The sequence below is a fragment of the Nothoprocta perdicaria genome, unplaced genomic scaffold (assembly GCF_003342845.1).
Source record: "Nothoprocta perdicaria isolate Ctin4 unplaced genomic scaffold, notPer1 scaffold_13, whole genome shotgun sequence".
Taxonomy (NCBI): domain Eukaryota; kingdom Metazoa; phylum Chordata; class Aves; order Tinamiformes; family Tinamidae; genus Nothoprocta; species Nothoprocta perdicaria.
The window spans coordinates 1,136,106-1,161,211 of NW_020454427.1; the positions used below are offsets into that span (position 1 = coordinate 1,136,106).

General features: G+C 40.7%; 1 protein-coding gene across 1 annotated transcript in view; it reads right to left on the reverse strand.

The window, feature by feature from the left end:
- Positions 1-19,240, reverse strand: part of GABRA4 (gamma-aminobutyric acid type A receptor alpha4 subunit) — a 37,993-nt gene extending 18,753 nt beyond the window's left edge. The window contains exons 1-7 of the mRNA XM_026033495.1: positions 19,147-19,240; positions 18,926-19,044; positions 8,798-8,865; positions 6,674-6,894; positions 6,489-6,571; positions 4,597-4,740; positions 3,095-3,247 (exon numbers count right to left, since the gene is read on the reverse strand). Coding sequence (XP_025889280.1) covers positions 3,095-3,247; positions 4,597-4,740; positions 6,489-6,571; positions 6,674-6,894; positions 8,798-8,865; positions 18,926-19,044; positions 19,147-19,229 — 871 coding nt within the window. The 5' untranslated portion in view covers positions 19,230-19,240. The remainder of the gene's footprint in view (positions 1-3,094; positions 3,248-4,596; positions 4,741-6,488; positions 6,572-6,673; positions 6,895-8,797; positions 8,866-18,925; positions 19,045-19,146) is intronic.
- Between the last annotated feature and the right edge of the window lie 5,866 nt (positions 19,241-25,106).

The following is a 25,106-nucleotide window of genomic DNA, read 5'->3' on the forward strand; positions in this document are numbered from 1 at the left end:
CACATGTTCGTCATGTCAATTTAGATAGGATTTCTACAAGAAGTTATTGTTTTCTAAACATTTGCTTTAAACGCCTCAAATTATGTTCCTAGTACTGTGTTCTGCCGATAAAAACACGACTTTCCCTCTAATAGCTTTAGAATACTACCAGTTACTCAGTGATGGTTCCTCTGATCCCACTCATAATCCAGGTGACATTAAATCATGGCAAATTATTTTCACACTAAGGGAAACTAGAATATTATGTTGACAACTCTGTTAATTACAAACCATCGCTTTATGTTTCAAACCCTTCTGCTACTATTGGAGCAATAACAAAAAAAAAAAAAAATCAATTAACATTTCATCTTCTGAAAGAACAGCTTTTATAAGTTTACATACATGAACACTGCTCTCAAAACATGACCACTTCACAGTAATACTTTAAATGCAAATACATGCTGTATGAAAAAAAGGCTAATCATTCTAAGGTCTGAGCTTTCCTTTTTTTTAATTCAAGATATTCCAAGAGTAGTTAGAAGATTGCGTCACATACATCCTTCAAATAAAAAACATCTAGTATATAGTAAATACTGCTTAAATCCTACCATGAGAATCTGAGGGAAAAATGACCAAACATGACTGTATCTTTACTGTTGTTTTTTTAATTGTAAACATTTTAATTTCAGATGGAATGCGTATACTACAAAATATATGCAAAAAAAAAAAAAAATCAGTGTGTTTTCCAAGAGAATCTTCACTTTTCCTATTTTGCAGATGGGTGTATTCAATCCAGGTAATCTCACACAAAAGAGTTTCACCCAGACACTGCTGTAGAAAGAAAAGGACACGGTGAAGTCACCTTCTAGGCTCTTCTCTTGAGGGGACGACAAAAAAAAAAAAAAAAAAAAAAAAATCTGCAATAGCCCTGTTGACAAAAGCACACAGAGAAAAATCTCAGAGCAGGATGAGCTTCTATCTTTTTCATCAGGAAGGTGTGAGAAAACCACACTAATATCAAAATGTTTAGATCTGAGAAAAAAAAAATCAATGGAAAGCTTATTTTTTATGGAAGACACCCATCTTTGCATAGGCCCATTGTTTCTGACTTCGTTTTCTGCCTTAAGCAAACAACTAAGCTGTTTGAAAATAATAATAAAAAGGACATGTACTTAAAAAGTGCATGAATAAAATGACTTGAATGACCAACCGTTCCCCAACTAAAAGCAGGAGGTGGCCAGCCCTACAATATTACATGGCTGACACAGTCATTACCAGCTTTTCTCCACATAAATCATTCTTTTGCAAGACATGCAGTTGCCACTGCAATCGCCCTTGGATATGTGCATAGCAATCTGCAGGGTAGACAATTAAGTTCAGCTAAAAATATTTTATATGCACATGAACTATAATTATCCAAAGCTAAAAATTTGCAAGATCTTGGTCAGATATGCACACAGCTATATATAAATACATTTAAAATATTTTACAATAAAAAAAAAAAGCATGAAAGAAAAAATTACTTCTGCTTTTTGTCTGAGAAACACCAGGCCCCCACAACCATGAGATTCAGGTGTCCTGAGCTGACTGCAGCAATCAGGATCTGATATATCTCATAAAGGTTGTTCTAATATTTTACTTAAGCATTCTGGCCTAGCACTGCAGCATAAAATCTTTTTAAAAATGCAACTCAATACTCTTTGTGTAACTCCATCTGCATAAAAAGTTCTAGTGAATTTAAGTGATTTTAGAATATCAGTTTATATAGTAGTAATGTCCCTAGATTTCTCCAATTCAAAAAAAAAAAAAAAAAACACTGTTTGTAATTAAGTTGGATGCACAATAGTAAGATTTAGCATTTTATTCCCGAGATAACTAGTGCTTATGAAAGATAAAAAAAACTTACAAGGATATTAGGCATATTACATCTATTACATCTATTGCTCTCTGTCGTGTGCATTTCAACTACTGAGTTTGTCTGTAAGGACAGATTCCACTTTTCTAGTTCATGGCATTAATAGGACTTTCCAGAAAGGAGTATTCACTATTATTGCCAGGGCGTGTTAAGAGATATATTGGTTTGCCTAATGTAGTGCTTGAGTTGAAGGCAGGTGAAATTCATATTGGGTGTGTGTGTAGTGGGGGGGTCCTGGAATTGATCCTTAGTCCTGTCTACTTTCTGATGCTAGACCACGTTAGACTTTATTTACATGTAGGTATGGACTGTCATATAGAAACATTAGTTTCTATAATTCTTGCCAGCGTATGTCTTTAGTGGCCTTAGTAGAAGGCTTTCCTCTTGATTAGCCTTATTTTAGAATACAGTACCTTGTAAAGTCAAGACATCTGCTTTATAAAGATTAACTTTAACCACGTTTTTAATCTTATTCYTTTTCTAGGAAGCATATTTCCATTTAACTTCTTATATTTTTTGTCTTCCAAAGAAGTATTTTTACATTTTATATTTTCATTGTTCACTGCAGCATCTCATTTCCAACTGTACTTTGATGAGTTCGGTTTTAATATCTGCAATCATTTCCCTAATGGCTTTTCATTTCATTTTCACAATGGCAATGGGAGAAAGGAGAGAAGATCACTAAACATGAAATTACAATAACAGGATCTAAGACTTACTGATAGGAAGCTTTCAGTGATGACACTTACCTAGTAAGATATCTGTCCATATCTCACCCATTCCCAATCAAACTATTTTAATGGGGTTTTAGAGGGCATGCTTCAAGTAATCACGGTATTGTTCACTGGAAGATAAAATACCCTAGATGRATCCCTACCAAAGGATCTCATTGGATTGCACAGGGCCAGATTTTTTGATTCACTCCTCCAATCCTCTAAAGCCAGAAAGATGTACACTGTTTGCCACAGGCTACCACGCTGCACTTCGGGTTTACAATTCCAAGTTTCTCTTTCCATGTCAAGGCTTCAAATAATTTTATTTACCTTACCTCAATTACCTCAATTTTATTTACCTTGCCTCAATTTACTTTTGCACCACTACAGAGGAAGTATAGACTTTGGACACTAAAAAGGACTATTCTACTGGAAATTGTTAGAAGATGAAGTACAATAAAAGGAAAAATTAAAATGTAATAATTACCAAACACAGTTCTAGCTGGAACAGATTCCTTATTTATCCAAAATGAAACTTGAGAAAGAATCACGGTCATGATGCATGGAATATATGTTTGGATCATAAAATAACCCATTTTTCGTCTGAGGTGGAAGTAAACTGTCATAACAACATATTCACCTAAAAAAAGAAAAGGAAAATATTATTTCTGTCCTTGCATACAGTTTTTGTTTAGCAGAATAACTATGTTTCAGACAGTCAACTAAAATTGTCAAGAAGATGCTATCCATACCAATTAACATAAATACAGGAAAATAAGTTATTTTGGAGAAAGAAATTTGTAATTAGAAAAATCCACAAAGTAGTAGATCCTGACAGTGTTATTCTGAAGTTGTTATTGAAAACACATGACTAATACTGGATTACTTTTTATAGTGTAAGTCTGATTTTAAAATTCTTTTAGCATCTCACAAATAGTCCCAAGACACAAGCTACCTACTTACCGTAATATCCAGAACATTGTGATACCTCCATGCAAACTAAAACAGTTACAACAATGATGCACATTAAATGAAATAGAGGCATTACAGCTTTCAACTAGGGTTACACATCAGTACCACAGAGTGCTAATGAGATATAAATAAATACAGTAATCACTAACAACAATTAATAATGCTGTACATTATATAAATGTTATCATTGCTCATAAAGAACTACCTGCAATTTTAACAGATACTGAGTAAATTGCTCAAACAAAACAGCTCTAGAAAACTGTCTAACATGTAAGAATTGGTAGACAAGTCAGGTTCCAGGATATTGCAAAACACTGTTTAATCTTTGAGAAGAATATCCATAGAGCAATGTCAAATATATTTGCTTTATCTGTTCAATTTTGACGATTTCAGAACACCCAAACTTGCTGATGTTGAGAAAATGATTCCAAATTTGAAAAATATTTTGGGAACATGACTGTTTATCACCAAACTGCTCATCAGTGAGATTTTACTCATTCAGGGTGCCCGTTGTTGCCGTTTGCCTTATTTCTTAGAGCACAAAAATCAGCAGAAGTATCTATTGTGACTAATGCATTTGTGCCTATCCTTATCTGACTAGAGAGCTTTTTATGGTTTTAATAACCTATTCTGCATGCTGTATTTCTATCCTGAGCTGTTTGCACCACCAAACAAAGCAAATCTTTTGCACATAATGCGGATACAGTGCTGAGAAATGACTTCCTCACCCAAGCATCCTCTTGACTCTTCAAACTGCATTTTAAGCAGTGCTTAGAAATATTCATTTTGTCCCTTGGAGTAGTGATCTCATCCTAGCTTTCTGAAAGGCCTTTGCAATCTACTGCAGTGAACCTGCAAATGCAAATCTGAAGGACAGAAACCTGATTACCATTTATGTCCTCACTCCTAATGTATACCCTATGAGATGCACTAGAATACATTACAGGAAAAAAAATATAGGGCAATATTATAGGCTTAGCTTTACCTCAAGTTGATTTTGACTGATGAGATTCCTACCTGTAATAGATTTAATGGTTTCAGAGGACACAGTATGCCCAAGTAGGTCATACTGAACTAAACTGGAAGACTCTTCAGGAACTTCCACTGACTTCTCTGGTCCTTTTGTCCACGTGTAAATCATTTCACTCTTTGGATATGCATCTACAACAACATAGTATCAGTTTGCTTAAAGAGGAAACGGCTTCTCACACCTAATTCCAGGCCAAACATGCCAAAACCAATGGTAAGACTTACACCGGTATCTTTAGAAGACACCCTTCACGTTTGAGTAACCCCCAGAAAAACACCCACAGCTAAATAGTAGCTAAGGCTATGCAGGGTATCATACACAAATTCAGTCTACATCTGAATGTGATGTCTAGGCATGAGTTCTTTTAAGATCAGGCCTTTTGTTAGGCATGTAAAGTTCAACTTTAAATAATTTCAAATAAAGATAAAGATTTTCTAAAATTTTATCATTAAAGATATACTGATACAGGGGGAAAAAAACACACGTATAGGAAAGATACATTTTGGAGACTGGGGACATATCTCTTCATAGAAAATAATGATTGTACCTAAACATCGCTTTTAACAAATATATTTGCAAGAAATCAGAGGTCAATAAAAGATTCACAATAACCCCAAAATAAGCAGGCCCCAGAAAACATTCCAACATTTAAAAGACATAACTTAGGCCAACCATTCAATCTCTACACAGCTCAAACTCCTGTTAAAATTGAATTCAAAATCACAGCCTTGCATCTGAATTGGGTACATCTTATTTCAAGTTCCATTGGGAATATCACAGATTAGTGTTAAGCATAATTTCTGCTGGTTGGTGACTGAAAAAATCAGCTATATACTAGGGAAGCTTCAATGGTGGGGACTTCTGCACAGGCAGATGTAGTACATGGGCACTTCTGGCAACATCTGGCCTCCAGCCTCACTGTATCTGGGAAGAAAAGTCCTCCAAGGACACTGACTCTAAATAATTTCCCTTCTTCTTGACTACCCAGCTGTATAAGCTAAATTTATGCAAAGAAAAAGTATGAGTAGCTTCCTGCCGTTGCACACTTCCACAAGATTGTGGGGTAAGGAAAGCAGATTAATGTCCAGCCACTGACTACATCTGAGTGCAACAGAGAGGAAGTCAGCGAGGGAGGAGGATCAGAGCAGTGACAGGRCGTCGCTGCTGGAGCGCTCCAGCAAACACCAGGTGGTCTCAGCCATCACTATTGCAGATCCAAATCAGGGAATCTAACTACTTCCCTCTGCTGTGTGGCATATGTTCCTCCAAAAACATCCCTCCTAGCAAAAGTTTGGAGATTATTCAAAAAGAAAAAAAAAAATCTACATTTGACTTCAAACCAGGAAGGGAAAATCGCCTGCACTAAGTTTCCTCTCATCTAGCCTCACCACTCTAAAAATTACTTAACACTAACTGTACAGACTCCTTCCCATAGGCAAGGAGATGCACAAATACAACCTAAGATCAATTCTTCAATGTCCTAAGAGAGATTTGTATGCTATAATCTCCCTCCATTGCCTGGAAGGAAAGCCAAATAACTAGAGCTTCCTAAATTTTTTCATTGGTTTAAGGTCAGATGGACCCTGCTCTCTGCCTTCTCTMGTTAATCTCCAATTTTGCCAAGTATTCAATTCACCTCTAGGAACTGGGAGAAAAAAATATATATGTATTTCAAGCGATAGTGTTGCCAGTCATTCCTTTTCTAACTAAGTTTAAATTTTCAGACTCCAAATAAAATGTCCAAAAAACTTAACAGGAGTTTTGTCTGCATAAGGATTGTGGATCAAGATTATTCACAAAATCTCATAATTGTTCAACATCTACTTCTATTATTTAAAGCTGTAGTTTAGTTACAAGAAATTTCATAATTGCAACTTACAACTCCCAAATTTGAGAGGACAAGCATGACCGTCCATGGGAAAATCCACTAATCTCATGGGACACTCTGCACTTATTGTAAGCCTATAATGGAACAAATTGAATAGTCTCTGGTTGCCATTTTGTCTAGGCAGTATAACTTTTGCATACAGTAATTGTAAGAAGCTGAACAAGCAAGTTGGATACCTCATTGTGTACAGGATGGTGCCATTTCTCATTATCCTGAAGAGTTTATTTGGGGCTGTCATATTGTGTGCAACAGACTTTTTCCCATTCCTGAAGAAAGTGTCAGGTGTCCACACTTTGGAAACCATCAAGTTGTTAAGTCTCAAAATTTCAATAGGGCCATCATATTTTAGTCTTTTGTCTACCCACGTCTGACGAAAGAAGACATCCATTGTATATTCCTGTTTTAAATTGCAAAAAAACACGAAGATTACATTTGCTTGTATTTCATGCAAAAAGGAATCTGACAGAAGCAAAGAAATAGTAAAGAACATGTTAAGTCCACTACACAAACATATTTCCACAAACTACAGTGAGTTGCAAATTTCCTAACAGCTCAATCTCCCACATTAGTCGCATCACTTTAATATATATKTTTCATCTTGAAAGATTAAAGCATTTCACAAAAACTGTATCATGTGACATAGAAATGATCTAACGCTTTTCTTGATACCTTTTTCAACATAATTGCAATTTGGTTGAACTAAAGTCAGAAAGCATTGCTTGTCTTGCATAATCTCCTATATAAGTACTATCATTAAAACTTTACCTGTATGACCATGTCTATTCACATTGCAAAGGATGCATCTCTATAAGTGCAGGGCATCCTAAAACTCTGTTTGTCTTCTCTTCCATGGCTGCAACACTCGGTGTGGTTTATAGTTAATCCACCTAAGTCTCTCTCTCCTACTGTCAATTCTAGCTGATGATTTCATAGTAGCTGTTCCTGTTACTAGCTTCTACAGGATAGATTTTGTAATATAAGATTTCAGCTTATTTCATTATATTAAGTGCCAGAGTAAACCACTTCTAAAAGAATTCCTGATCTCCCCGTGTTTCAGGAGTACCTCAYATGCTGTTATTTCAGCAAGTTTTATGAATGCAGCAATATTTGGATTATATTGGGTAACATTAACTGAAAATTAGCTGTCTGATAATGTTGAAAACAGGAGCATCTGTGGTAAATTCTTCTGCCAGTTCCTGACCTATTTTACACTTCTTGTTTTTATTCCTGTCTTCTCCAACATAAATAATAATTTCCCAAGTGGCACCATGTCAAATGCTTCAGAGTAGCCATTGAGATCACATGTAGACTTCATTTTATATTTGAACGACATTTGTTAATRGATCTGCTTGGGATCGGGTTCTGGTATCACTAGCCACCCTGAACAGCCTCACACTGTACCTGACAACCACCGAAGAGGTGAGACGTGATTCAGTAATAGACCTCTGTGAGAACCTAGCCCTTGGAAAAAATAAAATTGCTATCCTACACCTTTCAGTAAGAACAGAAAGAAATCAGAGTATAACAGAGTGCGGGATGACACTGCATAGAAAGGCAGTTATTCCTCTGAAATTGCCTTGCCTTTAAAGAAGTGCAACCATATTTAATGTACATATGGCTGTCTTGCTTCCATGCGACTTCTGAATTATTTTCTAAAAAAAGAGAAACTATCATARGCCTGGATTATAGAAGTTGATGAGAGTTATGATGGATTGGACCTCAAACGAATATAAGTGCCTTTCAGGCACAAATAGTCRTACGTGCAAATGTAGCATTTGTCTTCTGTGACTATTTCTTGCATGTCATTTTGACATTTGATTCCTGCAGACACTTAGGAAAACTCTCATCGCTCAAACATTTGCTGAAAGTGACGCTAAAAGTGGCACCAAGATGGGCACAAAGAATTCATCTGAAATGAAAATGCCAACAAGTATTTGTGAAATGATGTCATTATTATTCACCTGAGAATAATACAAGTTTCAGAAAGGGAAGGCAATTGCAGCGACATTACCTGTTTTCCCCCTGTAGTGCACTTGCACGCTCCCCATAGGGCCTGATTCTGCCTCGACACCAAGAAAGTCTGTTTCAAATTCCTTCAATAACCGAAAGCTGGTGCAAATATGACCAGAATCAAGCTCGAGGTATCTAATTATAACCTTTCAAAACGAGCCGCTGCTAATCTCGCCTTCTTTGCCTGACTGACAGAAGAGTACAAAGCCACATGGATTAAGCATCCACTCCTCACTGCAGTTAAGTTTCTCAGCACCAGGAATTGGCATTTGAATTCCAGAAATACATACCATCTCTACATCAGAAACAGGTCCAAAACTGGTGACATATATATCTGTTTTGACTTCAGTAACAGGACCTAGTGTATGAAAAGGAAGTGAGCAAGAAAGTTGAGTTTTGAAGATCAACAATTCTCATAAACGATCCTGGCATGTGAACAGTTATCGCTCTGAGGGTTCTGTGGATGAGCAAGAACAAAACGCAAATACAGGTCATTTCAGATAAGTCTCTAGCAGTGAACACTGCTCAACTATTTTTGCTGCATAAGTAAATCAAAAGCAGTATTTCCCATGCAAATCCCCATTCAGAAACTCATGTTGACTCAATGAATAAGGAAACAGTTGCCAAAAATTAAAAGGCTTACAGAAAACACTACGTTAATTAACAACAAGCGCCTAATTGAGGAAAACTGCATTCCCCAGGGTATTTATTACTAACATTCACAGTTCTAATTGGCAATAACTGGACTACTTACATTAGTATGCCATGCACCTGGCAATTTAGCATTGCAGGATCAAGACCTATATCCATAGCTCTGAGAAGCCAAGAAGTACTCAAGTGTTTTAACACTAGCAATCAAAATAAGAGTTAGACATCTAAGCATTTCTGAGAGTTGAACCTAGGTGCAGGTGTCCTGCTACTGAAATACATGCTACAATAAAACAGGGAAGGTCTTACCACTTTTTTCATACTTGGGTACAGATTAGCAACTATCAGGAAAAAAAAAAAAAAGAAGTTTCATCTTAATGTATTATTTCTTATTCCAGGACAAAATACACCTTAAAAGGGAGATGGAAATTCATGTTACTGAATCATGTTACTGAATTCATGTTACATGCTGAATTCATAGTACTTAAGTTCCCTTGACCTAAAAGGTCATAGAACTTAAGTTCCCTTGACCTAAAACCATATCAACTATTTTTACCAGCAACAAGATCCATTGCCAGATGAACAGGTTATTCTAATTTTTACCAGTTACTATGATGCTTCTGTGATCACAGTATTAAATGCCTAATGGTTTAATTTAGACAATAAACTCGTAATATCTATTTTCCTAAGCAGATAATGTTTGGTAAAAACATTAGAACACTTTCAATTTCTGTTTGACAAGTTCACAACTACAGTTTCTAAACTCTCACAACTCAAACTCCTAAGGAGAAATGGTTTGTCTGCTAAYTCAGGCTTTATCACAGTACTTACAATCCAAAATGAAAGGAAGAAACACTTAAGACAGTTTCAAAAGCAGAAGAACGTGTGCCTTTTGGAAAGAAAAAAAAAAAATCACTGTGCTCACAGACGTCACTTGGAATCAAATTTTAGAAAGATAAAAAGAAATAAACAACTGGAAACAGGGGACCTTTTTCCTTGCATCTAGATCAAGTATCATACCACACATGAAAAGTAAAATGCAAGCATGTAAAATTATTTCTAGCAGTTTGAAAATTATGTATATAAGATCAGCTAAGAATTATTCAGCTAAATGTCAAAAAACAAACTCTTTACTGGAAGTTAAGTTTGACAGAAGGGCATTTTTTGAGGCAAAAATCTAATGAAAATTCACCCTAGAACAGTTGGTAGCTCAGCAGTCTCTGGAAACTTGGATACTTTTACACGTCTGTCTTGATGAGATTTAAAGAGGGAAAAAAAAAAAAAAAGAAAAACCCTCCCAAGTTCCAGCTCGCACCCTTTCACACCATAACATTGGATTTGCAATGGGCTGCTCCCTGCATACTGCAGATAGAAGGTGCTCCCGCGTCTACTAATAATTAATCGTTCACTAGCTCACAGGAATTCATATAGTAGCCAAATCATTCATCTTACTGAGATGGATATGGATTAAATTTCCTGAATGAGATATATTATATTTGAAGAACAAAAAAAGCTCCAAGAGATTTAAAAATTCCATACTAGAGCTGTCAAGATACTGGAAGTGAGAATATCCACCTGCAGTCAGAGAAAATAGGGGAGAAAAGTTCAATTGACTTGCATGTAGAAATACAAAAGGCTCTTTGATCTTGATCTCCAGTAATCACCAGTATTCCCATAATCATTAAACTATTTTTAATTAACAAAAAGAAAAAAAAAAYTTTATTTCACCTGATGAACTTAAAGTGTTTCAGAAACTACGTGTCATGGAAATGAAAGAGACATTTTTCCACACAGCTCTTCTGAGCAGAAAATGCAGACATTAGTCTTTGTTACTCTGTAGGAGAATAGTGATTATTGTTGGGGCAGGGGGATATACAGAGCATAATTACTTTACTTGTTAGTTCTAAGACACTTCAATTAATTATACTTCAATTATCCTCCAAAAATTATATCCTTCAAAAATTATGATATCCTAAAAAAAAAAAAAAAAAGAAAAAGTCTTTAACCACTTTCCTCTGTGGTATCTCTCTTCCTTTCTTTAGCTCAAGAACATTGTAATCTTATAGCTGCATCAAAATCAGCAAATAGACAGCTTTTTTTCCCCACAGGCATGAGCTGTTTTTCTCAGCCATTGATTTTTTTTTTGTTCTATTAAACAATTACAGCTTCCTGGGCAGTAAGTTTTCAGAGTTCCTTTGCAGCTTTATTCTTTGGAGTTTCTTGGAAAGAAGGGGAGAACTAAGACTCTAATCTAAAATCTCAAAATCTGCAAACCTGATTTAATGCTGTTAGAAATCCCAGTAGCATAGGATTAAAAACGGCAGCATAGGATTAAAATTATGCTGAAGTTCACTATTCTAGTAACTGCTACCCTGTTCTCAAATCTTTATTTATTAACTTTTTAATTAATTTTTCTCCATGAGAAAATAAAAAAAAAAAAAAAGAAAGGAGGAAGTGGGAACTCTAAGACAGTAAGAAAACCCAACCTAAATTTGAAAACAAAGTATCAGAGCAAATCATGCTTGAAACCAGTAGACGTCATTGGATAAGTGAGGAKCTAAAAACATTTCAGGTTTGTGAAATAAAAGGGGAAAGTGAGAACAGTCAAAGAGCCAGGAATCATAACCGAGCTTGTCCATTCCACTATCCTAGCCGTGCAAATCCCTTTTTTGCATCCAAAACTTTCAAATGTTAAGATGTTTGGCAGGAATGAAGACAGCAGCAAAGGGCAGGGAAAGCTGCTGTCTCCTTAGTGCTTGTTCTGCAGCTGCAGCCCTGCCATGTTCTCCTGTCCATTCACAGCTGTTAGGTCAAAACTTGCCTTTTCCAGTTTTCCATTATAGTTCTTAATCCCAACGCAGGAGTACCTACAGGGACCTCAAAAACTTCTCATATTCCCCTTACTCTTAATGAAATGTAACTCCTGTTGGTAGCAATAGCAAGGGTATATAGCTTGTGAGTCAGGCTTCTTTATTATTATTAATCATAGCAAAGCTTGTCAACGAGGAGGGAATCTGTAGTCACCTAACCTACTTTTGCTGATGATTTAAGCAGCCCTCCAGAACGAGCATGTTGCACCACTTATCTCCAGCGATGCAATCAGAAGATCCTATTAGAATCCTTAACATTCTATTACTGGCAATAAAGRGCAGTGAGTTGTAAGAAAGCCAATTAACTCTAAATATTACCAACTGGGCTTATCTTTCCATAGACGTTCAAAAAGCATCTATCGACCATAAATGTCCAGAAACACTAAAGAACTATTTATAACACAGTGGTGTGTATTTTTATATCAATGAAATAGGAGGAGAGTCCTACACACTGCAGTGGGAACAGTTAAGTCTGAATCACTGCTCGCAAGATAATATACTTTAAAGAAGATGAGGCAGGATTAAAAGCAACCCCTGCAAAATCCAGAATAGTTGTTACATGTGGGCTGAAGAAGCGATGCCMGGCTCTAACCCCGTGAAGAGGAACATAAGACAGCTCTCCCATGCACTTGATGCCAACATATGGGTTGAAGTGCAGCACAGCAATCAGTGAAAGACTTTGGGCTCCATTATCCCCTCGTCTCCATAGGCAACTGTCACTGCAGAGATCTCCGCTGTATGTAAACAGTCACAGAAATCTCGCATGGGCTTTTTGCATATTGTAAATTTTGCCTTCAAGAGACACGCAGCCAATGAGGAACCTGAGCAAACAAGTCTGCACGGAGCTYTCAACACACACGGTGCAGCTTAACCGCCAGGCGCGGCTACTGCCACTGCTCCGAGAGCAGCCCCTGGCTGCACACGATGCATCAGCTACCTGCAACTATATTAGATCAGATCCTGATCTGGTCAGATTCAGCTAACAAAAATAAATAAATAAAGTTGGTGCAGGGTTTGTTTTCTTTTTTAATACACCTGCATATGAAAGACCTGCTGCTTTTTATTTCCAAATTCTCACTGGCTTAGCAGGATTGCTTTTTTTCAGCTAAAAACTATCACTCAAACGAAGCATGTTCTCCTTTGTTTTGTTCTGTCAGGAYTCCTGCTACTATTTTCTGTTGGGAAACCAAGACAACTAGGTAGGGAATTTTTAAAAGATTAATGAGAAATCCAAACATATGGTATACATTTCTCTGGAAAAAGAAAAAAATGCAAAGGCATACAGTAACTTTTGTCTCTGCAAACATTCACCCATCAGCATGCCTGAACCCTGATACAGAAAAAAAAGATACCTCCAGAAATTACATCTTTTCTTTGCCTATTTAGCAGACAGTCTGTGCTGAGACAGCCAACAGGGTTCCTACCGGTGCCAATTTTCATGATGTGGACACCTGTCTACTAAGAGCTGGACTAAGAATACCAGCTATTTTATACAGGTCACTGACGAAGAGACAGATGGTAATGACTTCAAGCATTACGAACTGAAGCCAAAGTCAAGCCAGTCAACGACAGGTAAATAAGACCATATCCTGTCAACAAGCCYTTGAGTCATCTACTCTCCCCAGCTCAGGACTGGCCCATTGCCTGAAAAAAAATGATCAGCCACACTTTGCAGTGTTCTGGTCCACCTGTAATGTAAAAGCTAATCACAAAATTGATCAAAATAAGCAATGGAACCTTGGAAGGTATGTATGAACTCTTAAATAAGGGCACATAGTTACGTAAGTACTTTATGGTCCTCTAAAAAAAAACAGAAAATTACAACGTTGCTCTTCAATTTTATCCTGCCTTTATTCTTTTTTACTTTTTGGAGGCTGATTCTCCAAGTCAYATCACTTAAGCATTTCTTGTTCACATGATGAGCTGAAAGAAGACCACACATTGTTATAGTTAAGCCACTTGTGCACCGAGAGGAAGTGAAAGTCTTTAGAAATTATGCTCATGGACTGAACATTTCTCTGTCACTTCTGTCTTGCCATGTTCTCCAACCCTGCTTAGGGGGAGACGATGGCCAAGGTGCTCAAATCTATCCAGCTTTTAGCTGCACTTTCTCACTAAGAGGTTGTGAGAAAGAGAGATGAAGAGGACAACCCCACCTGAACAGTGCCTTAAATGCAAGACACCCAAGAGCCATCTTTTCTACAAGAGTCACTTTTGCAACACAGACTGCATGAGATGGAACAACCTCTGGACAGCTTCAGGTATTCCCAAATCAAGTAACATCTGATTAAGAAACATTGAACCCTCCTCATTTATCAAATTCAGCTTAGATTATGAGGCAAAATGGATAATAACTGACCAAGAACCAAAACCTGCCCAAAGTAGACTATGCTGTCAAGCACACTGTACAGCTCCACCACCTTCAAGGAACTACATGGTGTAAGTACCAAGAAACTTGCACTCTGTCCCACAAGTGAGGAAAAAAGGACTTTGCTCCATATCCTCCTATCCTGACTGGGCTGATTCTGCAGGCATTTAAGAACACTATCAACAGAAATATGTCCTTTTCTTCAAGTAAAGGGATGCAGCTCTTAAACCTCCTACGTTTGGAGATGTTGAAACAAAAATAATGCTATATTTGACTCACAGCACAGGACTACTTCTGAAGCATATCCAAATCCATTAACTTCTTCCAGTAACTCAGGGACTGCACCACTCATCCAACACATAGAAGAAGATTAGAAGAAGATTGGGTTAATTTTTGCCCCTTTCGGAGGTATTTAAACCCTTTTGTGCACCCTGAAATGCATTCCTTGTCCCTTTGGCAAGAGCTTTGGCTCCTGGAGGACAGAGCCACATAGCAAACCATTCTCTTGAGGCTCTTCCCTTTGCAAGAAGAAAGGGAGCATTCATTGTTGTCTTTAACCTATATGGTACCCAGGGGACCATAAAGCAGAATGAAGTTTGAAATCCCTCAATAAGGGAAACGAAACCCCATTTTTCCTCAGTCCCTCACCAGTAAGCTACAAAAGGGAAAGGGAAAGGGAAAAGGAAAGGGAAAGAGCACGTTGTGAGCCAGTGCACCTGGCAATTTCTAAACAGAAAGTCAAAGTCCTATCAGCCCTTCACTAGTGGCTGGTGAGACTGGTGGCTCATGCCAGGCTGCATAACACAAATAACAGACCGTACAGGAAAAATAGCTCTAGTTTTCCCTGACTGATGTTCTAACACCCTGTGATCAAGGTTATAGCCTCAAACCTCACTTTTTAAACCCATGCTCAGTGGGTTTCATGTCCAGCGTATTACCTACTAGTCTTGGGGAGGAAGCAAATCATACAACACCTTCTGTCTGATTTCAACTGGCAAGATGATAAGGATGGGATGTTCTGTTGGACACTCCTAGCCTAGCAGGAAGAAAAACAAAATCACTGGAATTAGTAAACAGACAGTGATACTGCTCCCTCTAATTTCAGACACCTTCTTTCTTCTTCCTTCAATAAGTGTATGCATATGTATGATTACTTAGCAAATCATGAAAGTTTTAAAGATACCATCAAAAAAAGATGTTATAAAGCAAGTACAAGTTCAAACCTGACCTCACGTGCTCTTACCAATGCCAAGAGTTCCTCAGGACTCTGAAATCATACAACAGTTTAAATGGAAAATCAAATTCAGGGCTTTTACTTATTTACAATATTCCTTTCAAAAAATCATATGTAGCCTACAAGTATTTTTAAACTAATCACCAGTAAAAGAAAAACAAGGTTATTCTGAAAGGGAAGGTGGGTTTTACAACTTTTCAGTTGCCTTTGGTGACATACACAAGAAAAAAATGTAAAATCAGGTGGAAACTGAATCCATATTCTAACTAGTTCCTGATTTAGAGCTTTATGGCAGAATCAAAACAGCAAAATGACAACACTTTATTTCATTCACACTAACTGACTTCTACTAACGCCCTATTTTTGTTATCTAGTAGATTATAGAGTAGCTTTGTGATGTTAACAAGCGGGACAAACTGTATTCTGAAATTCAGGATAATGGTAAAATAGGAAATACAGCTTAGGCAGTACAACTGACTCAGTTATCACCACACTATTTTCAAACCTCACAGAGGATTACTTTTTTCATTAGTACCTAAACACTTTCCCACTACTGAAATTCTGATTACCTTCAAAACTGTTCTGCATTTAAATTTCTCCTGACAGCACATCAAAACTTTGTTTCTTGTATGAAACTGCCCTTTCGGATTTATTTAATTGAACTTCCACTTGAAATTTCTTTGCTAATCTGTTGCTACTTTTAAGGGTTTCAATTTTTTTCCCCAAAGCTGGTGTAGTTCCCCTTCTAAAACTAGTCCTGCCTTTAAGCAGCATTTTTAACAAACATGCAATGCTTAGGAAGGTAATGACAGCTTTCTGATTTTGTATCTGCTTCATAAAGTGAGTTTGTAATGCACAGGGCCAACCAAATGACATGGGGAGCTTCGTATTTCCGTCTGTCCTCAACATTCTGCCATCCTTCTGCGTGAGCAGTACCAGGGCAAGTGTCTATACATCCACTCAATATATAGAGACCTCGATAGACTATTTCCATATCTGTGAGAATGACCAGGAAATTAAGCTTCTCCTCCGTAATTACCAACAATTGGGCTAATTAAGGATGGCCTGAAGAACACGGATCCAGTCTTAGGAAATCTCCAAAAGCCACCGTTTCCCACTTCGCTCCGCAGGAAAAAATCTTCATGAATTGTTATTTGTGGCAACGCTGGAATATGCCAGGAAAATTCAGAATTTGGCTAGCTCCCCAAGTTTGATTTTAAACATCACTTGCACCAGAATTAGAAATATTTTCACTGATTTGAGGTTTAAAATTCACATCCGTCAGATCTCCATGAGGCCTTTTGTTCTTAAAATAAAACGTATGTTTCATTTTGATCCACGTGAAATCTAGATGGTGAATCAGCTTCCATAAAAAAATAAAATTAAATAGTCTGCTGTTCATCAAAAGTGATGTAGTTTTAACATAAYCAAAACACACTATATTTCCATCTCTAAATATTCCCATCTCCTGTGTCATTTTTTTTAATACGCTATATACTAGCGAGTGACCCACTTTTAAGATGCAAGTCCCAATTGCCATAAGGATTTATCAAGAAAAAAAAAACATAGGGAAAACTTGATCTGGATAATATACATTTTCATATATATGATATATATGATCCACAGTTACTTCTCTGAGTGACATCAAAAAGCAAAAATGCTTGACTAATTGCCAAGGTGGGGGTTTTGTGCTTTATTTTGCTAAAACTCTTTCCATCAACTGAGGTGAAGGTACTTGGACTGTGAGGAGGTGCAGGCTGTAAGGTAACTTCGGCTGAAAGTAACTGGGGCTGTTATTTTTAAAAATAAAACATTTTATTATGTATTACTTAGACGTTCAAAACTCAAAAGGGATGGTTTGTAAAGGTCAACTGTGGGAAGAAATAAGAAGCAATATAATATCCAATTTGACAAATATTCACCTAAAAGTGCTTTTCTGGGCTCAAATCTAAGCTTTTTCCTCCCTGTATAATTTACTTTAATATATCAGTTGTGAAAGTTCAAAGAGCTACAATATTTTTTTTTCTTTATAGCATTTTGTCGAGAGCCTGTTAACATTTATGGGGGAAAAAAACAAGTCTACTTTTGCAAAATATCCTTCAAAAGACACTGTTAAAATAAAACCCAGCATAAACTATATGTCATACTGCAGATTTAGTACATCTTTAATTTTGGAAATCTGATAATGCTCATAAAGCATCTTTGCTAGATGACTAATTAGTTGGCATTCAACCTAAAACGATGCCAAACATAGCACATCCCCTGCACGCATGCAGAAGTATCTGTAACCTCTCTGCAGAGCTCAATTGCAAAAGGCCACCTGTTCTAATGATTCCTCTGGGTACTCTGATCAAAGTTTAGCTTTAATAATGACTGTGARGGAGGTGAGGTTATAGAAAACCTCATTTATAGAGTAAATATACTCCAAATAATAAAATGTGATCGATGATGCCAGGTTATTATTAAGATCATGCACGTGAGCATCTATAGGGCATCTATGTGGCTTGCACACCAGTGCCGATGCATCACGTGTATGAAACAGGTACTTTCAGGGGAGGAGGAAGGGATTTCGCTGCATAAACCTACGCGAGGAGCTCATTCCATCCCGGATCTGAGGCAGCCCGTGAAACGTTCTTATTGCCTTCACGCATCATGAGAGGGGAGGCATCTTAAAATAAATAAATAAATAAATAAAAGCAATACTATTTTTAATTGCAATCTGTATTTTTAACACTTTCATTTAATACTTCTATTAAAAATAAGAGAAAAAAAAAAGAAAAAAAAAAGGGGGTGGGAAAGAAAAAAGAAAGGGAAAAAAAAAAGAAAAAAGAAGGAAAGAAAAGGAAAAGAAAGAAGCTTTTGGCTCCAAGCCGCTGCCCGGTAGCAGGAGAACGGGAGGAGCGCCAAGCCCGGCCGCTCGCACAGGGACACGAGGGGGCATCTCCTCAGCGCAGGGGGCACCGAACCCGCCATGGGGACGCGGACGCGACAAACGCAGCCTCCCCCGCCTCCGATTCCTGCCCAGCCACCGCGCCCGCTGCTTCCCAGGCAGAGCCAAGCCCCGGCCAACGCCGGGGAGGGCTCGGGCGCCCCGGGACACCCGCTCTGAGCCCTGCCCGCCGCTCCCGAGGGCGGGGGGCTCCGCGGKCCCGCTGCGCGGCTCCCGGGAGGACAACGGCGCCCGGCGGCTCCGGCGCCGTCCCGGGCTCGGCGCGGAGCCTCCCCGCGGCGCCGGGGCCGCCCCCGCGCGTCCCTCCCTGGCGCCCCGGGCCGGGCGGGCGGCGGGCGCGGCGCGTACCGCCGAATCCCGGGCGCAGCCGGTTGTCATAGCCGTCCAGGAGACTGTTCAGGATGCTCGTGAAATTCTCCGGCCATAATTTCTCCTCTTTCTTGCTCTGCCCTGGCGGCCCGCTGAGACTGCAAGGCAAAGAGGCAGGGCAGGGGTGAGCCGGGCCGGGCCGAGCCGAACCGGGCCGGGCCGAGAGAACCGCGCGGCCCTGGCCCCGGGCGCTCACTCACCACGTCGCCAGGCAGAGGCAGTGCAGGAGGGCGATGGAGAGACCCGAGGACATGGCGGTGGCTGGCTCCTTGGCAGAAACCATCTTCGCATGCCATACTTCTCGCCGGGCCACGCGCAGCGCCTCGCCCGCCGCTGGAAGAGCCCCGCGGCGCGGGGGCGGCAGCGCTGCAGCCCGCGGCGCCGGCAGCCCCGGCCGCCCCTACATCCCGCGGCGCCCCCTCGCCCGGCGGCGGGAGGCGCCACTCGGCCCGCGCCGTTAACTCTCTCGGGGGCAACAGGCGCCCGGCGCCGCCCGCCCGCGCTCCGCTCCGCGCTCCGCCCCGGGAGGGGCCCGGGCGCCGCACGCGGCCGCCGGCTCCGCCCCGCGCTGCCCGCGCGGGCGGCAGCTCCGCGGCAGCGCCCGGGCGCGCGCGGCGGCTTAACGGCAGCGCTGCTTCCCCCGGGGACGGGGGCGGTTGGGAGGAGGGAGCCGGGGCGGGAGCTGCGTGGGGCGGGAGGGGCGTGAGGAAGGTGCGTGGGGTCGGTGTGTGAGGGTATGAGGTGCGTGTGGTGCCTGCGTGGGGCGGGTGTGTGAGCAGTGGGGTGTGAGGGGCGTGTGGGGCGGGTGTGTGGGCAGTGGGGTGTGAGGGGCGTGAGGAGGGCGCGTGGGGTCAGTGTGTGAGGGTATGAGGTGCGTGTGGTGCCTCCGTGGGGCGGGTGTGTGAGCAGTGGGGTGTGAGGGGCGTGTGGTGCCTGCGCGGGCTGAGCGTGTGGGGAATACGGGTATGAGGTGCGTGTGGTGTCTGCGTGGGGCGGGTGTGTGAGCAGTGGGGTTGAGGGGCGTGTGGGGCGGGTGTGTGGGCAGTGGGGTGTGAGGGGCGTGTGGTGCCTGCGTGGGCTGAGCGTGTGGGGAATACGGGTATGAGGTGCGTGTGGTGTCTGCGTGGGGCGGGTGTGTGAGCAGTGGGGTTGAGGGGCGTGTGGAGCCTGCGTGGGGTTGGTGTGTGAGCAGTGGGGTGTGAGGCACGTGTCGTATCTGTGTGGGGCAAGTGTGTGAGCAGTAGGGTGTGAGGTGCCTGTGGTGCCTGCGTGGGGCAGGCATGTGTCAGGGTGGGAGTGCAGGCATCTGGTGATGCTCACAGGGGTTAAGTCTTCATTTGTCACCACCATCCTGTCACTTTTTCCCCTGGGGGAAGAGGAGCACGGAGTAGGGGAGAGAGCCCCCTGCGACGTGGCTGCTGGCGGGCACAGCAGACACCCAAACGGAGCACAGCAAGAGCCCCGTTCCAGGCATCTACACGCAGAAACGCCAGAACAAGGCGGTTTTCACGTCATGTTTCTTTTTTCTTCCTTTTTTTTTTTTTTTTTCTTTCCTATAATTAGGAAGCCAGATTTGGTGACCCAAATAATTTCCATTATAGGAGGTACGAGCGATGCCGCGGCAATTACTGTAAAATCCACGCAGAAGCGCTGCTATTCTGCCAGAGGATCTCGGGATGGCTGGGAGCAGAGGCGGGTTTGGGAAGCGGGAATGGGTTAGGAAGGGAAAAGGCATCTCTTATTTCCCCCTACACAATAGCTATTGACAATAAACAGCTCGTTTTTCTGATCAAGTGCACTGTGGAGTTGTGTATATTTGGAAATCAGGGTGYGTGTCAATTTTAATGAGGATACTGAAGTTCATTGTGCGGGAGCCAATAGAGCGGGTCTATGATTGACTCCAAGTCTACAGATTCCAGCACTGTCAATGCTGACATGAAAAGGCTTTATTCATCATTTGCTACAGGATCTYAACTACTAAAACGCCTTGATTGTCGTCAAAACTACTGTACACTTGAAATCTTCCTGATTGCACTTCAGGGTTTGTTCCAGCCAGASTGCCCTTCAGTGGTTCCTTTGAAAAACAATTAAAGCTGTGCTCGAAAGCTGCTCAGCTTACGGCTCCTGCTATCTTTAGGAAAACACTTGGGAAAATAGGTAGCCAGTTGGGGTTCCTGTTTTTTTAAGTCCTATTTAGGCTTCTGCAAATTATTAGTCTGCATTCTGGTATTTCGTTAGGATGAAATGCAGACATTTCCCTTCAGCACCCTCTTTCCAGGAATCACCAAGCAGTCTGTGTTCCTTAATAGTTCCCCAAATGGTTTGCACATTCCCTAACAAGTAGCAAGACTCTGGGGATTAAAGTGGCATTATTGCTACAGCAAACATAGCATTTGTGGCCCGTGGCTTTGTGTCCTCTAAATTCTCTTTGCCCTCAGTCTGAAAAAGATACCTGTGTGACCACTCTGCTGTAAGTGGCACACAAGACCAGCCCCTGCCAAAGATAAGTAGCTGTCCAAGGTATTAACTGGCCTCTAGCTACCAGGCTTTCCATCMTTGTTTAAATAGTTGCCACTCTTAGCATTTTGCTACAAATTCCTCTAGATCCTCATCCACAATGAGGAACAATGATTTTCTGCCTAACACGGGCAGCCTGCTGAGGAATGGCACACACGCTCTGTGCCATGGTCACGAGCCTGGGCAGTAGAGGCGATAGCATGTCCTGGGAAGGTCACTCAGCTCCATGCTGCAGGCGCAGCCTGTTTCACACCACATGCTGCTGAAAGCTCCAGCAAGAGCTCCCTGCCATGACTCTATCAGCAACCTCATCTGCAAAGGCAGCAGGGTGGAGCAGCAGCTCCTCAGCAATCTAATCTCCCCACGTGATGTAAATTTGCCAGGGTTAACCAGCCACTTTTCAACTTYCATAAACTGATGTAACTTCTCTGGAGCAATCTCCAGTRGTCCTGCACTTGGGAAGGAATAACCCTGGACACCAGTACAGATTAGGGGTGGACCTGCTGGAGAGCAGCCCCGCAGAGAGGGACCTGGGTATCATGGTGGACGACAAGTTGACCATGAGGCAGCAGTGTGCCCTGGTGGCCAAGAAGGCCAACGGGATCCTGGGGTGCATTAAGAAGTGCGTCTCCAGCAGGTCGAGGGAAGTGATCATCCCCCTCTACTCAGCCCTGGTGAGGCCACATTTGGAGCACTGCGTCCAGTTCTGGGCTCCCCAGTACAAGAGTGATGTGGAGCTGCTGGAGAGAGTCCAGCGCAGGGCTACCAGGATGATCAGGGGCCTGGAACATCTGCCCTATGAGCAAAGGCTGAGAGAGCTGGGYCTGTTCAGCCTGGAGAAGAGGAGGCTGAGGGGGGACCTGATCAGTGTCTATAAATACCTCAAGGGAGGCAGTGAGGAGGAGGGGGGCGGCCTCTTTTCAGTGGTGGGCAGGGATAGGACTAGAGGAAATGGCTTCAAACTGAAGCATCGGAAGTTCCACAGGAACTTAAGGAAGCATTTCTTCACTGTGAGRGTGACAAAGCACTGGAACAGGCTGCCCAGAGAGGYTGTGGAGTCTCCTTCTTTGGAGATCTTTAAAACCCGCTTGGATGCAGCCCTGTGCCACGTGYTCTAGGTGACCCTGCGTGAGCAGGGGGGTTGGACTCGATGACCTCTGAGGTCCCTTCCAACCTTCGGCATTCTATGATTCTAATCTTCTCTTCCAGCATGGAGTGTGCCGAGGGCAATGCCTCCAATAAAATGAACCTCTAGCTTTGCTGCCTCTTACCAGAAGTAGTCCATTGCTGTAGAGCTTTAAAGCTATTTCCAAATGAGACTATGTGATGTAGGGATACCTCAGAAAAGTGCTGCTAGGGAAGCCAAAACTAAGCAAATCAAAACAAGGAGAACAGATGATAAACCAAGACTGGGAAGAATTCTCCTGGCTTGTGAGAAGTACAGAACAAAACCATGCTCTACAGAACTACCACTCGCTGTCAAAATGGACCAAGAAAGTCCTGGCAAAGCTGAGGATACCCTTGGGTTTAGGTTGTTTTATTACTTTCTGTGTATGTACTGACACCTGTCTAAACTGAAATAGAAAAGTATTCACCCAGTAATAATCTTCCCACATAAATGTCCTGAGAAATGTTATTACTCTATCTCACTCAAATCCATCTGTGGCATCAATAAGGTACATAGATACTGTAGGCCCAGTAGAGCCACTGCAAGTAGAAATCAAATAAACTCACTCCATTATCCCCCTTCCAGGAACTAGGCTGTTCTTTATATGACCCCAGATTCTTTAAAAGAGAGCACTAATAAGACTGATATCTGACTCGGATCTCTTCAGTAAAAGTAAAATTGTTTTGTAAGGTTAGTGGATGCACATCAGGACATAAAGAAGTACTCAGGACATCTAAGAAGACACTCAGGTTGTCAGGATGTTTCTGATAAGAAAACACAGTGCCCTTCTGTCACTCCCAAATGCATGTTATATTGATGTAAGACTACGTGCTATCTGGATACATTTACTCACTCCGAGAGCTAAAAATAAGAATAAATGATAAATCACTTTTTCTAAATCCCAAAAAAATGAGTTCAGACAGTTCTCACATTTAWCAGCAGTTAGTATCTCCTTTAGATCCTGCAGTGGCTATCAAGAATTCGGTAAAATTACTACCCAAAGCAGTGATTGCTTTCCTCAGACTMTGAAGGACTATATCACTCATATGTTATTAAAACTTCTAAAAAACTAGGCTTAAAGAGAACATAAAACAATTTAAAAAATAGACAGTAAACAGTATTGTAAGCCAGATGTCACTTCTGAATACCTGCTTGTACATTTCAGCATATCCATTGCCCTGGGTACTTTTCAACATTTTTGAGYTTTATCTTTAGAGGTTTTCTACATTCTTTTGTAGTAGTGGCATAGATACACACAAGAACTCCCAGAATATTTATTTGTATCACCAGCTATACACAGATTTTTAAAATACCACTTCAACTGCTCTTCAATCACTTCAAAGAATTTCTAGGTAATATCATCTCTCTAAAAGAACCAATGATGAAACCAAGATGGTTTTAATAGTCACTGGAGAGATTGATTGTTCCTAAAAGATTTGGGGAAATTCAACATTTAAAGCATTTTCTCAGATACTTCAGCATATACCATTTTTTCCAACATTTCTCCTAAGAAATCTTGGTCATCGTGGACTTCTGTTAAGAAGGGCACCAGAATACATTTGAAAACCACAAACACACTCTTTTTTTCTGCCACTGTGATAATACACCTAAGAACTGTGAAGCAGTAGATACCCTGACTATGTCCCAAGAGCAATCTTACCCAAAAGTATAGGTCTCCAAGGAAAGCTTCTTCATTTTTTATTCATCAAAATACACAGAGAAGTAGAAAAATTCTTCATCCTTCTCCTCCCATTTCCACTTCATCATCATATGTATGGGAGAAGAAAAAGAGAGCCAGTACTTATCTTTTTATCTAGCCTTTTTGTAGCCTTTCTTTTTGTAAACCATAGAGTTTGCTGACATTACAGACCATGTTTGTAAATTAGAGGTTCCATTCTCTTTCCCAGTGGATTTCATTATTCAGCTGATTTTGACATGATCTAGTCYTGTCATCAAATCCACAAAGACAGCTAAGCCCATACAGAAAAGACTGGGAAAATCTTTATGGCCAACTATAAATTACATACTAAAGAGCCTTTAGYGCTTAGGAAACAGGAGATAAAACTTGGGTTGCTGCCAGGCACCCACAAGTATCTTTATCTAAAAACCTAAATCATTGATTTCTTTTTACATTTTCTTCTCATATCAGTATCATTTTTTACAATCTCAGTCAAATGGCCTGTTTCCACATACACCCTTTTCAAAGACTGTGGTAGAAAACCCATTCTTTAGACAACTTCTGCTCCTCTTTCATTTTTCGTAGCTGATCAAGAAAAGATATGGATGTAATTCCTTATACAGTTACTTGTAAGATCTCTTACTCCCCTCCCTGCTCCTCTCTCACACTCCATGTGTTGGAAAAATCCTGGGAACTCAAAAAAGAAAAAATAATAATAATAAAAAAAATACATCTGCCTTTACACCTTGGTTTTATACAGATTTTCATCAGGAATTCAAAAGAAGCACAAAATAGCT